Source organism: Ahaetulla prasina, chromosome 3 (assembly GCF_028640845.1).
Source record: "Ahaetulla prasina isolate Xishuangbanna chromosome 3, ASM2864084v1, whole genome shotgun sequence".
Taxonomy (NCBI): domain Eukaryota; kingdom Metazoa; phylum Chordata; class Lepidosauria; order Squamata; family Colubridae; genus Ahaetulla; species Ahaetulla prasina.
In genome coordinates this window covers 166,671,413-166,685,078 of record NC_080541.1, presented here as the reverse complement: position 1 = coordinate 166,685,078, position 13,666 = coordinate 166,671,413, and the positions used below count along the sequence as shown (strand labels likewise).

At 42.4% G+C, this 13,666-nt stretch overlaps 1 protein-coding gene across 1 annotated transcript in view; it reads left to right on the top strand.

The window, feature by feature from the left end:
- The window catches only part of C8A (complement C8 alpha chain), a 69,681-nt gene that overhangs the window by 29,156 nt on the left and 26,859 nt on the right, over window positions 1–13,666 (top strand). Inside the window, exons 4-7 of the mRNA XM_058178541.1 lie at window positions 978–1,122; window positions 2,549–2,687; window positions 8,323–8,512; window positions 12,959–13,159. Coding sequence (XP_058034524.1) covers window positions 978–1,122; window positions 2,549–2,687; window positions 8,323–8,512; window positions 12,959–13,159 — 675 coding nt within the window. The remainder of the gene's footprint in view (window positions 1–977; window positions 1,123–2,548; window positions 2,688–8,322; window positions 8,513–12,958; window positions 13,160–13,666) is intronic.

The following is a 13,666-nucleotide window of genomic DNA, read 5'->3' as shown; positions in this document are numbered from 1 at the left end:
CCCCGACATGAGTGACGTTGAGCTGGCCATGCTCCCTCTGGCTGCACGCCCCCGGAGGTCAAGCACAACCCTGATGTGACCCTCAATGAAATTGAGTTTGACACTCCTGAACTAGATATTTAGTTTTTAGTCATTTTATTTATATTATACCCAATCTGCCTAATATTTCTGGCAGCTTATAGCCATGAACAACAGTCAAAACATCCAGGTAATGTAATAAACAACTAGTTGTAATAAACAACTCCATGACAATGCAATGGTAATAATACTGTAAAGATTATTATCAAATAAACTATCATGATAATGATACTACCGTGGAGCAATCATAACCTTAAGTAGTATATTATGGCAATGTTATTCACTATTAAATGCTATGCAGAAGACCTCTTAACTAACTTCATTGTAATAGGACAAGCTTTATCTCCAAGAAAAAGCTGTTTGTTTTATTAAGACTGAGACTGCAGAAAAGTGTGGCTTCGTTTCACAAAATGAGGTATAAACAGAAGTTTCTCCTGGGATGAACTTGCACTGCAATGTTTCACTCACACACACACACACACCAGCCTGCACTATTAAAGTGATAGCTTTCAGATATCACCCACTGTTTATCTGGAATCCCAAGTCATGACAAACCGATCCCAGTTATTTGTGGGCTGATACAGTTATTTTACCTTCTTGAAACAAGAGAGCAATTGGATTTGAAAAAAAAAGGCCCTGCAATTTATGTTGACTGCAATCAGGCTTTACCTCTGTTTTTTTTTTTTTTTTAATTATCTCTGAATGTTTCATCACCGCATACTGCAAGCTGTGCTTTAAGTAATTCCCACTGTATTGAGAAACACTCAATTAGTTCTACATTTTTAATGGCTACATAATTAATGCTTCCCCTTCTTGGGTGAGATTATTTTGTGGGATTCTAAATGTTTAATTCCACATTTTAAAGAATTTGTATATAACTATTTTAATGTACTCTACAGTTCAGATCAAGGCAGCTGGTACAACCAGCTAAATATAAAGGGAGGATGTGCAATGGTAATCTTTGGGACAGAGAAGCATGTGTCCCGAAAGAATCATGTGTGGTGGATCAAAGCTGTGGAAATGACTTTCAGTGTCAGGAGACAGGTGAGTCTGGTTCCATTTCAGACTTCCTCATTCTGATGCCCTAGATGGCTTCAGTTTCTATAATTCCCATTAAATGTGGCACTGGTGCCTAGAGGTGATCAGTCTTGAAAGATACACTGAGATTGCTTTGAATAAAGATTTTTGTTGGTTTTGTTGTTTTTGAAATGAGAACAAAGAATAAAATTTTATGATTCATTTCTGTACACTCCATAGTATCGTTCAGTGATGATGAACTTTTTTGGCATGGTGTTCAGAATTCAGGAAATGCCTAAATTGACTGAAAAATACAGTCCCAATTCAGTCTGTTTTTGATAGGCCTGTGTTGCCCACTAGAGGCAGCTACAGGTTCCACGAGGCCTTCATTCTTGGAGTAGCTTTGGAGAATGCTCTCGCATGGCCTTTGCAGCCTCTGAATACTGCACAAAAGCATTCTCTTCATTCAGTATTATCAGACCCACCGGGAGCACAAGAGCACGGCCCCCTCACATGACTTTTCAGAGGCTCTAGAGGCCATTTTGGTGTACACGTTTGTTTTCACTCCCCAAAAATGCTTTTTCAAGAGACAACTGGACTTTCTGGTTTTTGGTTGAAGACGTTTCGCTTCTCATCCAAGAAACTTCTTCAGCTCTGGTTGTTTTCATGTGACCCCTGCAGCCTTAAAAAAATCAGGCCAAAGCAGGGCGTGCCTTTGAAAAAAGTCGTTTTAGTCACTCAAAACATTGTGCAGTGTCACTTTTGACACACATGTCATAGCTTCACCATCACTGGTCTAGTTCATTCATAATACTGAGACATAATATTACTGGCTTTCTTTTGACTCAGCATTATATATACTGTGCAAGCCCATTTACCATGTTTCCCCCCAAATAAGACCCTGTCTTATATTTTTTTGAACACTGAAATAAGCGCTTGGCCTTATTGCCATGTGCTCAAAAGCCCAATTGGGCTTATTATCAGGGGATGTCTTATTTTGGGGGAAACAGGGTATATAAGTGTTAATTTTTTATTAGCATGATATATGTCAGGATATTATGATTTGGTCACAAACCAATAGTTAAACAACTTAGCTCAACATTATGTGCAAAGTCCAATGTTTCTTATTAATATAGATGTACCTTTTCCAAAGAAGAGCAGTTATTCCACTTATGCTATTCTTCATAAACACCTTTGGCTTAGGTCAAAGGTGTTAAAGTACAAGGTGAACAAGAATGTGGAAAAAAATGTCCCAAATTATTTTTATGTATGTGAGGAAAAGACCTTTAAATCCAACTTTAAACCAGGGGTCTCCAACCCTGGCAACTTTATGACTTGTGAGGAATTCTGGAAGTTGAAGTCCACAAGTCTTAAAATTGCCAAGGTTGGAGATCCCTGCTTTAGAACAAGCAGAAATTCCATAAATAGATAAATAACAATATTTGTATTTTAGGACGCTGCATTAAACGTCACCTAGTATGCAATGGAGAATTAGATTGCAGGGATGGATCTGATGAGGATAATTGTGATGATGCTGTGAGTACATGTGACTATCAGGATCCAGTCCCAGGAATTGAACTAGTTTCAAGAGGGTAAGTAGAATTCATCCCCTGCAGAGTGTTGGTTTTTTAAAAAAATCAAATAGAAACAAAAATCTTACTTCCAGTTTTGGTAAGTTTGCCTCCAGTGTGCACATGTTTTCAGTTTTTCTACCTCCTTCTCGTAGTGTCTGTGAATTTTAAAATTTATTCTGGTGCTGTACAAAATAGTTGCAAGGTGGATGCCCAGCCTTGGAAGGAAGGAACCCAATGGAAGGAATTCCCTGTATCTCAGGGGTCTCCAACCTTGGCAACTTTAAGCCTGGAGCAAAGCTGGCTGGAGAATTCTGGGAGTTGAAGTCCTCCAGGCTTAAAGTTGTATTGTGCCATATTCTGAAATGAACATTTTAGAACTCAACCAAGTTAGGATAGAGACTTTGCCATAGGAAAAGATTCTTCATCTAATCTGTTTTATAATAGTCCAGTTGAACAAGAAGCCATTACATACAATTTCAAAATAGACTAAATTCTCTTGGTAGATAAAAGTTTACCTGGTTTTTCACTGTGTTTTAAATACTAAGAATTATTCAGTGCATCTACAACATCAAGGATCCCTCATTTCAACCCCAAAGATAAATATTCTCCTTTATTGGTACCATTTTTATGTCTGTCCTGTCGTGGAGAGATCATGTGCCTTGTTTCTACTATTTGGATCACTTTCAGTAACTGTTAAGCAACCTCACCCACTTGGTGCCACTGTGGGTGAGGTTGCTTAACAGAGGGAGGCCACTGTTCCTCAGATTGCCGGCTGTGAATCCCTCTATGTGCGGTGGGGCCATAGGAATCAGTTGGGCTTGTTGATCGCGTACCTGGCTCCTTGCTGCGTGACCACAGCCCTGCCTGAGCTGTTGGAGATACTTGCCGCTGTGGCAGTTGAGACCCCCAGACTTATAGTCATGGGGGATTTCAACCTGCCATCGGCTGGGTTGTTATCGACGGCAGCTCGGGAGTTCCAGGCTTCCATGACGGCCTTGGACCTGATTCGAATAAATGATGGCCCTACGCACATGGGGGGAGGCACGCTGGATATGATTTATATCTCTGGACAGTGGTTAAATGATCTGGAATTAGATGATTTAGTAACAGAACCAATGTCATGGTCCGATCATTTTCTCCTTCGCCTAGACTTCTGTACCGCCACTCACCATCGCAGGGAGACGGAACCTATACGTTGGTTCCGTCCCAGGCGCCTGATGGACCCCGAGAGGTTCCTGACGGAGCTTGGGCCATTCCCTGAGGATCTGGCCCACGGCACGACTGAGGAACTAGTCGTGGCCTGGGAACAGGCGGCGGCTGGGGCCTTGGACCGTGTCGCGCCTTTGCGGCCTCTGACCCGGCGCAGATCTCGTCCGGCCCCTCGGTTCTCTGAGGGGCTGAGGGAGATGAAACGCCGGAGAAGACGCCTAGAGAGCACCTGGAGGTCCAGTTGTTCCGAAGCTGATCGGACACTAGTTAGGTCCTATTCTAGGACCTACCTAGTGGCAATGAGGGAGGCGAGGCGCTCCTATGCCTCCACCCTCATTGCATCGGCAGATAACCGCCCGGCCGCCCTGTTTCGGGTGACCCGCTCCCTCCTTCACCAGGAGGTGCGGGATGACCCTTTGCAGGGACGAGCTGAGGAGTTTAGTGGTTATCTATACGATAAAATCGCTCAGCTCCGGGACGGTCTGGACCGAAATTGGGATGATCCAAGCGAGGGAGAGGAGGCACGTCTTGTCGAGTCTGTTTGGGATGAGTTTGACCCTGTGGCTCCCGAGGACGTGGACAGGTTGTTGGGGAGGCTTCACGCCACGACATGTTTACTGGACCCATGCCCTTCCTGGATGGTACTGGCCACTCAGGAGGTGACACGAGGCTGGCTCCAGAGGATTATCAACGCTTCTCTGTTGGAAGGGGTTTTCCCTGCCGCCTTGAAAGAGGCGGTGGTGAGACCCCTCCTCAAGAAGCCTTCCCTGGACCCAGCTATTTTGGGTAATTATCGTCCAGTCTCCAACCTTCGCTTTGTGGCGAAGGTTGTAGAGAGTGCTGTGGCGCAACAGTTACCCCAATACCTGGATGAAGATGTCTATCTAGACCCGTTCCAGTCTGGCTTCTGACCCGGATACAGCACGGAGACAGCTTTGGTCACATTGGTGGATGATCTCTGGAGGGCCAGGGACAGGGTGTACTCCTCTGCCCTGGTCCTATTAGACCTCTCAGCGGCTTTTGATACCATCGACCATGGTATCTTGCTGCGCCGGTTGGGGGGATTGGGAGTGGGAGGCACCGTGTACCGGTGGTTCTCCTCCTATCTCTCCGACCGGTCGCAGACGGTGTTGACAGGGGGGCAGAGGTCGACCGCGAGGTGCCTCATTTGTGGGGTACCGCAGGGGTCGATTCTCTTGCCCCTGCTGTTCAACATCTACATGAAGCCATTGGGTGAGATTATCAGTGGCTTCGGGGTGAGATACCAGCAGTACGCTGATGACACTCAGCTGTACTTTTCCACCCCGGGCCACCCCAATGAAGTTGTTGAAGTGCTGTCCCGGTGTTTGGAAGCCGTACGGGTCTGGATGGGGAGAAACAGGCTCAAGCTTAATCCCTCCAAGACGGAGTGGCTGTGGATGCCGGCATCCCGATTCAGTCAGCTGCAGCCGCGGCTGACTGTTGGAGGCGAGTTACTGGCCCCAAAGGATAGGGTGCGCAACTTAGGTGTCCTCCTGGATGATCGGCTGTCGTTTGAAGATCATTTGATGGCCGTCTCCAGGAGGGCCTTCCACCAGGTTCGCCTGGTTCGGCAGTTGCGCCCCTTTCTTGATCGAGATGCCTTGTGCACAGTCACTCATGTGCTCGTTACCTGTTGCTTGGATTATTGTAATGCTCTCTACATGGGGCTCCCCTTGAAGTGCACTCGGAGGCTTCAGCTAGTCCGGAATGCAGCTGCGCGGGTGATAGAGGGAGCTACGCGTAACACCGCTCCTGCGCAGACTGCACTGGCTACCTGTGGCCTTTCGAGTGCACTTTAAAGTGTTGGTTATGACCTTTAAAGCGCTCCATGGCTTAGGGCCTGGGTACTTACGGGACCGCCTGCTGTTACCACATGCCTCCCACCGACCCGTACGCTCTCACAGAGAGGGACTTCTCAGGGTGCCGTCCGCCAAGCAATGTCGGCTGGCGGCCCCCAGGGGAAGGGCCTTCTCTGTGGGGGCTCCCACACTCTGGAACGAGCTTCCCCCAGGTTTACGCCAAATACCTGACCTTCGGAATTTCCGTCGTGAACTGAAGACACATCTTTTTATTCACGCGGGGCTGGCTTGAATTGAATTTTATTAATTTGAAATTTTTATTAATTAATTTTAAATAGGGTTTTTTAGTCTAGTATATTTTAACCTATCAGGCTAATTTTAAAATAAGTTTTTTAATCTGCTTTTTAAATTGTATATTGTATTATCTGTTTTATTTTTGCCTGTACACCGCCCTGAGTCCTTTGGGAGAAGGGCGGTATAAAAATCAAATAAATAAATAAATAAAATAAATAAATAAATAAATAATGCCTCGTTGCCTGATAGTTAGACATAAAAGCCATTGGTTCAAACCTAAAGGCTAATCATATAGTTGCAATTGTAGAACCAAACAGAACTGCTAGGGATGTTCCTCAGCTATTACCAAGTTACAGCACATTCAGGTAGTTACAGTACATTCAGGTAGTTACAGTAAATTCAGGTAGTCCTGAATTTACGAGCACAATTGGGATCAGAATTTTCACTGCCGATCAATGTGGTTGCATCCAATATTTTGCCATGCTTCTTAAGCAAATCACTGCACTTAAGTAAATCCAGACGTGGTATTCAGCAGGTTCTGACCAGTTCTGGAGAACTGGTAGCAGAAAATTTGAGTAGTTCAGAGAACTAGTAAATACCACCTCTGGCTGGCCCCACCCACATCTATTCTCTGCCTACTGAGTCCCGGGAGGAAATGGGGATTTTGCAGTAACCTTCCCCTAGAGTGGGGAGGGAATGGAGATTTTACAGTATCCTTCCCCTGGAGTGGGGTGGGAATGAAGATTTTACAGGATCCTTCCCCTGTCACGCCCACCAAGCCACACCCACCAAGCCATGCCACGCCCACCAAGCCATGCCACGCCCACCAAGCCATACCCACAGAACCGGCAGTAAAAAAATTTAATCCCACCACTGAGTAAATCACACATTCATAGCTTCCCAATTGACTTTGCTTGATGAAACCTGGCTGGGAAGGTCACCAATAGCAAATCACATGACCTGGAATTCCATCATGAGCACATGACAGTTTTCAACTGCCCCAATTTTGATCATGTAACTATGAGGATGCTATCATGGTCGCAAGTGCAAGGACTGATCATAAGTCACTTTCTTCAATGCTGCTGCAACTTCGGTCACTAAACAAAGAGTTACAAGTTGAGGGCTAACTGTATTGTAGGTTAACTACAACCAGTTGCTTATAAGTGACAGCTGAGGTAACTGCACCTAAGGGAATGGTGTCGGCATAGCTGCAATTTCAAGGAAACCTCATGTTTAAGGAACAAAAATGGGCTTTTGGTCGCCAGTTCAGGTCTGTCAAAGAAGAGAAGGAAAAAGATATTGCAGGTACGGGATACAAAGATGATATACTGTGGATTTTAAATTGGCAATGAAAGCATGTCAAAATGTTAATTGCATATAAGTAGTCCTCGACTTACAACAGTTCGCTTAGTTAGTGTTTGAAGTTACAACGGTGCTCAAAAAACTGACTTATGACCATTGTTTGCACTTAGGACCATTGCAGCATCCCCAAGGTCACGTGATTTACATTTGGATGCTTGACAACTGGTTCATATTTATAACGGTTGCAGTGTCCCTGGGTCATGTGATCACCTTTTGTGACCATCTGACAAGCAAAGTCAATGGGGAAGCCAGATTCACTTAACAACAATGTTACTAATTTAACAACTGCAGTGGTTCATTTAACAACTGTGGCAAGAAAAGTCGTAAAATGGAGCAAAATTCACTTAACAAATTTAACAACATCAATTTTAGGCTCAATTGTGGTCGTAAATTGAGGACTACCTGTATTTATTCAGAGGTACATTCCACAGCATTTCATTGAATTTTACTCTTAGGTAAGTACTCATAGGATTCTAGCGCAAACTAATTTGTGCCAGATAAAAAACATCTCAAAAGTATGCCTGAAAATGTATCCACACTATGACACATATTTCAAATGCATTATCAAATATATTTCTACAGCTGCAGACAATAATGCCAAAGACAATAATGGCATAAAAGGGTGCAAAGAATAAAAAAGTAATTATGAACAATTATCACATTTCATGCATTCAGTATTAAAACGGCCTTCATTCTAATCTGCTTTGGTGCAAACTGAGAACTTTTACAACTTGTACCAGTTTATTGTGTTGTCATCTATGTGTCTAGTCTAGAAATAAAATCCAGTTACACATATTTAGAAGTAAAGAAATAGAGAATCACAGCTTTAATTGGGTTGCATCTGAATCATTCTCCAGATTTTTTGATTTTTGGATTTTTGATTTTTGGAGAGTTTCTAGGATGCTTAAGAACTCTGCCACAAAACACACCAACGCTGCTTACCTACCTGCCTTTCTCCTTTATTAAAGATTCAACATCCTTACACAAAATCCAGCACTGTTAGTCTATGACCCTAAATATTTTGGAGGCCGGTGTGAAACTGTTTATAATGGAGAATGGCGAGAGCTGAAGTATGATTCAACATGTGAACATTTGTATTATGGAGATGATGAGAAATATTTCCGAAAGTCCTACAATGTTCACTTATATCAATTTCTAGTAAGTATGTGGGTATATTTGTGTGCTTAACATTAAGGTTTCAATAGCCCTGGACCTATGCAAGGAAAGACCTAATGCATTTCCTGACAGTTAGAGCAATTAATCAGTGGAACAACTTGCCTCCAGAAGTTGTGAATGCTCCAACACTGGAAGTTTTTTAAAAGGTATTGGGTAAATATTTGTCTGAAGTGGTGTAGGGTTTCCTGCCTAAACAGGGAGTTGTAGTAGAAGACCTAACTCTGTTATTCTGTTTTCCATTTTCAGTAGAGTTATACATTGAATGGTATTAGGCAAATTCCCTGCTTTGAGTTATTTAAAAAGGGCATCATCAGTTTTATCGAAGACACCAAGAAGAAGGCCTACTCTGGACTGATTTATTTTAAATGACATAATGATCTATTCCTTCGTTGTTTGTTTGCTTCTAATGTGGTAACTGAGGACAGGATTTGGTCCCCTCCTGCTGAGGCCAGAATGAAAACTCTGAATGATCTATTACAGTTTTCTGCTTCTGCAATTGTACCTAACATACTGCAAAGTCTAGCCTATTAGCACCATTATGAGATTATGTACTATTAGATCCAGGTGCAGTATAGTACCACTTTATTCTTCACTTGAAATACTGCATTTAGTTTTGGTCTCCACAATACAAAAAAGATGTTGAGACTATAGAAAAAGTGCAGAGAAGAGCAACAAAGATGATTAGGGGATTGGAGGCTAAACCGTACAATGAACAGTTGTGGTAACTGGGAATGTCTAACGAAGAGAAAGATTAAGGAGTGAGACGATATCAGTCTTCCAATATTTGAGAGGCTGTTACAGAGAGGAGGGGGTCAACATACTCTCCAAAGCACCTCTGGGCAAGATATGAATTAATGGATGCAAGCTCAACAGAGAGAGATCTAGCCTAGAACTAAGGATGAATTTCCTGACAGTGAGGACAATTAATCAATGGGACGGTTTACCTACAGAAATTATGGTGCTCATTCAGTGGAGGTTTTTAAGAAAAGATTGGACAACCATGTCCAGAATGGTAAAGGGCTGTGATGGCAAACCTATGGCACGCTGGCCGGAAATAGTGTTCTTGGACCAACGCTCTTCATACTATACATAAATGATCTCTGTGACCTCATCTCAAGTTATTGTGTTCTCTTTGCTGACGATGTCAAACTATTTAATACCACTAACAATACTTCTACCCTTCAAGAAGACCTCGACTTAGTTTCCGATTGGTCTAAAACTTGGCAATTCCAAATCTCAACCAGCAAATGCTCAGTCTTACATATTGGAAAAAAGAATCCTATCAACAAGTACAAACTCGATGGTCATTACCTTACTGACGACCCCCACCTTGTCAAAGATCTTGGAGTTCTCATATCAAATGACCTTAATGCCAAAGCCCACTGCAACTACATAGCAAAAAAGGCTCTAAAAGTTGTAAACCTAATTTTACGCAGCTTCTTTTCCAAAAATTCTACACTACTAACTAGAGTGTACAAAACATTTGCCAGACCTATTCTTGAATACAGCTCATCCGTCTGGAACCCATACCACATCTCTGACATAAATACAATAGAATGCGTCCAGAAATATTTTACTAGAAGAGTTTTTCGCTCCTCCGAAAACAACAAAATACTTTATACCACCAGGCTTGAAATCCTGGGATTAGAAAACTTAAACTCCGTCGACTTCGACATGACCTGTGTTTAACATACAAAATCATCTATTGCAATATCCTTCCTATAAAAGACTACTTCAGCTTCAATTGCAATATTACAAGAGCAAAAAATAGATTCAAGCTTAATGTCAACCACTTCAAACTTGATTGCAGAAAATATGACTTCTGTAACAGAGTTGTTAATGCTTGGAACTCATTACCTGACTCCATAGTCTCTACTCAAACCCCAAAGCTTTAGCCAAAAACTGTCTACTATTGACCTCACCCCATTCCTAAGGGGACTATAAGGGGCGTGCATAAGAGCACAAAAGTGCCTACCGTTCCTGTCCTATTGTTCCCTTCATTATATCAAATTAATATAGCTGATGCATATTTTTTTTACTTATATATATATATATTTTTTTTCTTATTGATATGTTGTTTTATTTATGACAATGTTTGTGTATACTGTTGTGACAAAATGAAATAAAAAAAAAGTGGCATGCAGAGCCATTTTTCTGGGCATGCAAGCTGTTGCCTAACTGACCTGCAGCTGCACATGCACCAGCTGGTGTTTGGGACTCTGGTGTGCATACGTGCAATTCAGGGGGCCCAGTTGGTCTTTGGAGCTCTCGTGCACATGCATGCGCGTTTGCACATGTGTGCAACAGTACTGGTGTCAACTTGCACATGGGCAGATGGCATTTGCACACACGCATTATGTGCATGAAAACCATGTGCATGTGCAGAGTGTGCATTTGCGCACATATTGCACGATGGGGGCGTGCGTGAAAGTTGTCTGCATGCACAGATGGTGTGGTTGCATATGCAACATATAGGGGAGGAGCCGCACCTAGCATGTACCTGTTCGGCACTTGGTGAATAAAAGGTTTGCCATCACTGGTATAGGGTCTTCTGCTTGAGCAGGGATTGGAGTAGAAAATCTCAAAGATCCCTTCCAACTCTGTTACTCTGTATACTCATCAATATATCAGATTTGTATATGTGTGAATACTGCAATGGGCCTTTACTTCCAAATTCAGTGGAAGATTAGCAGTATATATAAAGATTGGGAGTGAGATGGGGCAAGGGCATCTACAAGAGGATTAAAAAAATTCAAAATCGTGCTTACCATTTCCTTCCCTTTCTCATCTCTCTCTCTCTCTCTCTCTCTCTCTCTCTCTAATTTACTGTATTTTTTGGAGTATAAGACACACTTTTTTTCCTCCTAAAAGAGGCTGAAAATTTGGGTGTATCTTATACTCCAAATGTAACTTTTTCGAAGCTTTTTTCAGCCCTAACAAGGCGCTAGCAAGTGAAGCAATCTTCTGTGCTTTGCCTGCTCCCTCCAACTCTCAGCTGTGAAGCTTTTTTCAGCCCTAATGAGGTGCTAGTGAGTGAAGCGATCTCCATGCTTTGCCTGCTCCCTCCGACTCTCAGCTGTGCTTTAGAAGCTTTTTTCAGTGAAGCAATCTTCCGTGCTTTGCCTGTTCCGACTCTCAGCTGTGAAGCTTTTTTTCAGCCCTAACGAGGCACTAGCGAGTGAAGCGATCTCCGTGATTTGCCTGCTTTTCTCATTGCTTCTCTCTCCAAAGATCAGTTGTGCTTCAGAATCTGTTTTTTTTATCCCAAAGCAGGGGATAAAAACCAGCAAACTAATGTTCTGAAGCTGACCAGACTAAGGATGCTAGCCAGATGAATACTTGGTAGGCAGATTTTTTTCCCTATTTTCCTCCCCAAAAACTAAGCTGTGTCTTATACTCTGGTGCGTCTTATACTCTGAACAATACAGTATTTTCCGCTCATTGAAAAACATTAAAATCATCCATCATTAAAAAAACCACAGTACATAAAAACATTAACAGATAAAATTGTGGACACAAGATGATAAAGAAGGGAGCCAGACACACAGAGGAGGAGGGAGGGTAGAATTTTAATTAGTCAACCGCTTCCATTATGAAGCTCCCTCATTGGGTCCCCAAGCCATCTGGCAGAGCCAGGTCTTATGGCTCTTATGAAACATCAGTAGGGTGCCCCACTCCCATTTTTATGGAGCTTTGAACATGTAGCTGCTAGCATTATCTTGTGCCCTGGTGGGTAGTGGTTAGAAAGCAGTATTGCAGGCTAACTCTGCTACCATTTGTAGTTTGATCCTGATGGGCTCAAGGTTGAATCAGCTTTCTAGCCTTCCAAGGTCAATAAAATGAGGACCCAGATTGTCATGGGCAATATGCTGACATTGTAAACCTCCCAGAGAGTGTATAAAGCACTATGAGAAGGCATATACGTCTTAGTGCTATTGCTATTTTCTGATATTACCCACACAGAAGTCCCAACAAACCTGATTGTAGCTTGCACACACATGTGTACATTTAGCAAAGGCCTCTCTTGCACCCGCCAAAGATTAATTCCAGAGTGTCCAACAACATCTGAATAACATTAATGCAATATCACATTGGTGGGCAGAAGCTAAAATATGAAAGCAGATGTCTTTTGGTTCATAGGGATGACCAAATACTCTTAGGAGAAAGAAATTGGTCCTGCAAAGGCCCAAATAGGATAAATTGGGTGTGCATGTGCTGAAATTTGGAGCTTCTAGGACAGGGGTGAGAAAACTATGGCCCCTTTATAACCTGTGGACTTCAACTCCCAGAATTCCTGAGCCAGCCATACTAGCTCAGGAATTCTGGGAATTGAGGCCTAAAGATCATAAAGGGGCTATAATTCCCCACCCCTTTTCTAGGGTAAAAGAGAATCCATTGATGTTAATCCAATTTATCTTTTCATTTCAGGCTCAGGCTGATACTGGTGTCTCTTCAGAGTTTTATGATGATTCTGCAGATTTACTGAGGGCCATCAAAAAAGACACCTCTAGAAATGTTGGATTTACAGTTGGCATAGGAGCTGCTAGCATTCCTGTGTCTCTGGAACTGGGCTTAACGTTATCAAAGGCTCAAGGGACCCTGAACAATTTTACCCAATACAAAGAAAAGGTAATAGAAGAGCAAAGATCTCCTTTCTCAATACTTGTTCTTTTTTTTTTTTTAATCAAATAACTCAGCTCACATTTCCCTCTTAAACCAGCAATAGTCATATCTTAATTTATGTGTGTAATTGCACATGTGAGATTATTAGCGCTACTATTGCTCTTATTACACTGAAGTGAAAGGAAGCATTATAATGGAGAATAAAATTATGAAGAATGTTGCATACTATCTCCCTCCATCCTGCTTCCTTGACATTAAACATATAAGTGAGAATGGTTGAAAAATATATAGAATTATTCATCAGGCAACAGTTGTTGTCAGAGAAAATGTTCCAACAGCAGATCTATCTTTCCTACATTAATATAAGAAAACCAAAAGTTCCAGGAAGTCATTATTTTGCTTATGATTTAGAAAAGCTTGGAAATCAAGAGATGTGAACAGCCTGGTGCTGATCAGTTTTTAAAAGGCTTTTAGGAACTGGTTACAATCCAGGACTTTGAAATAATTTGCTTA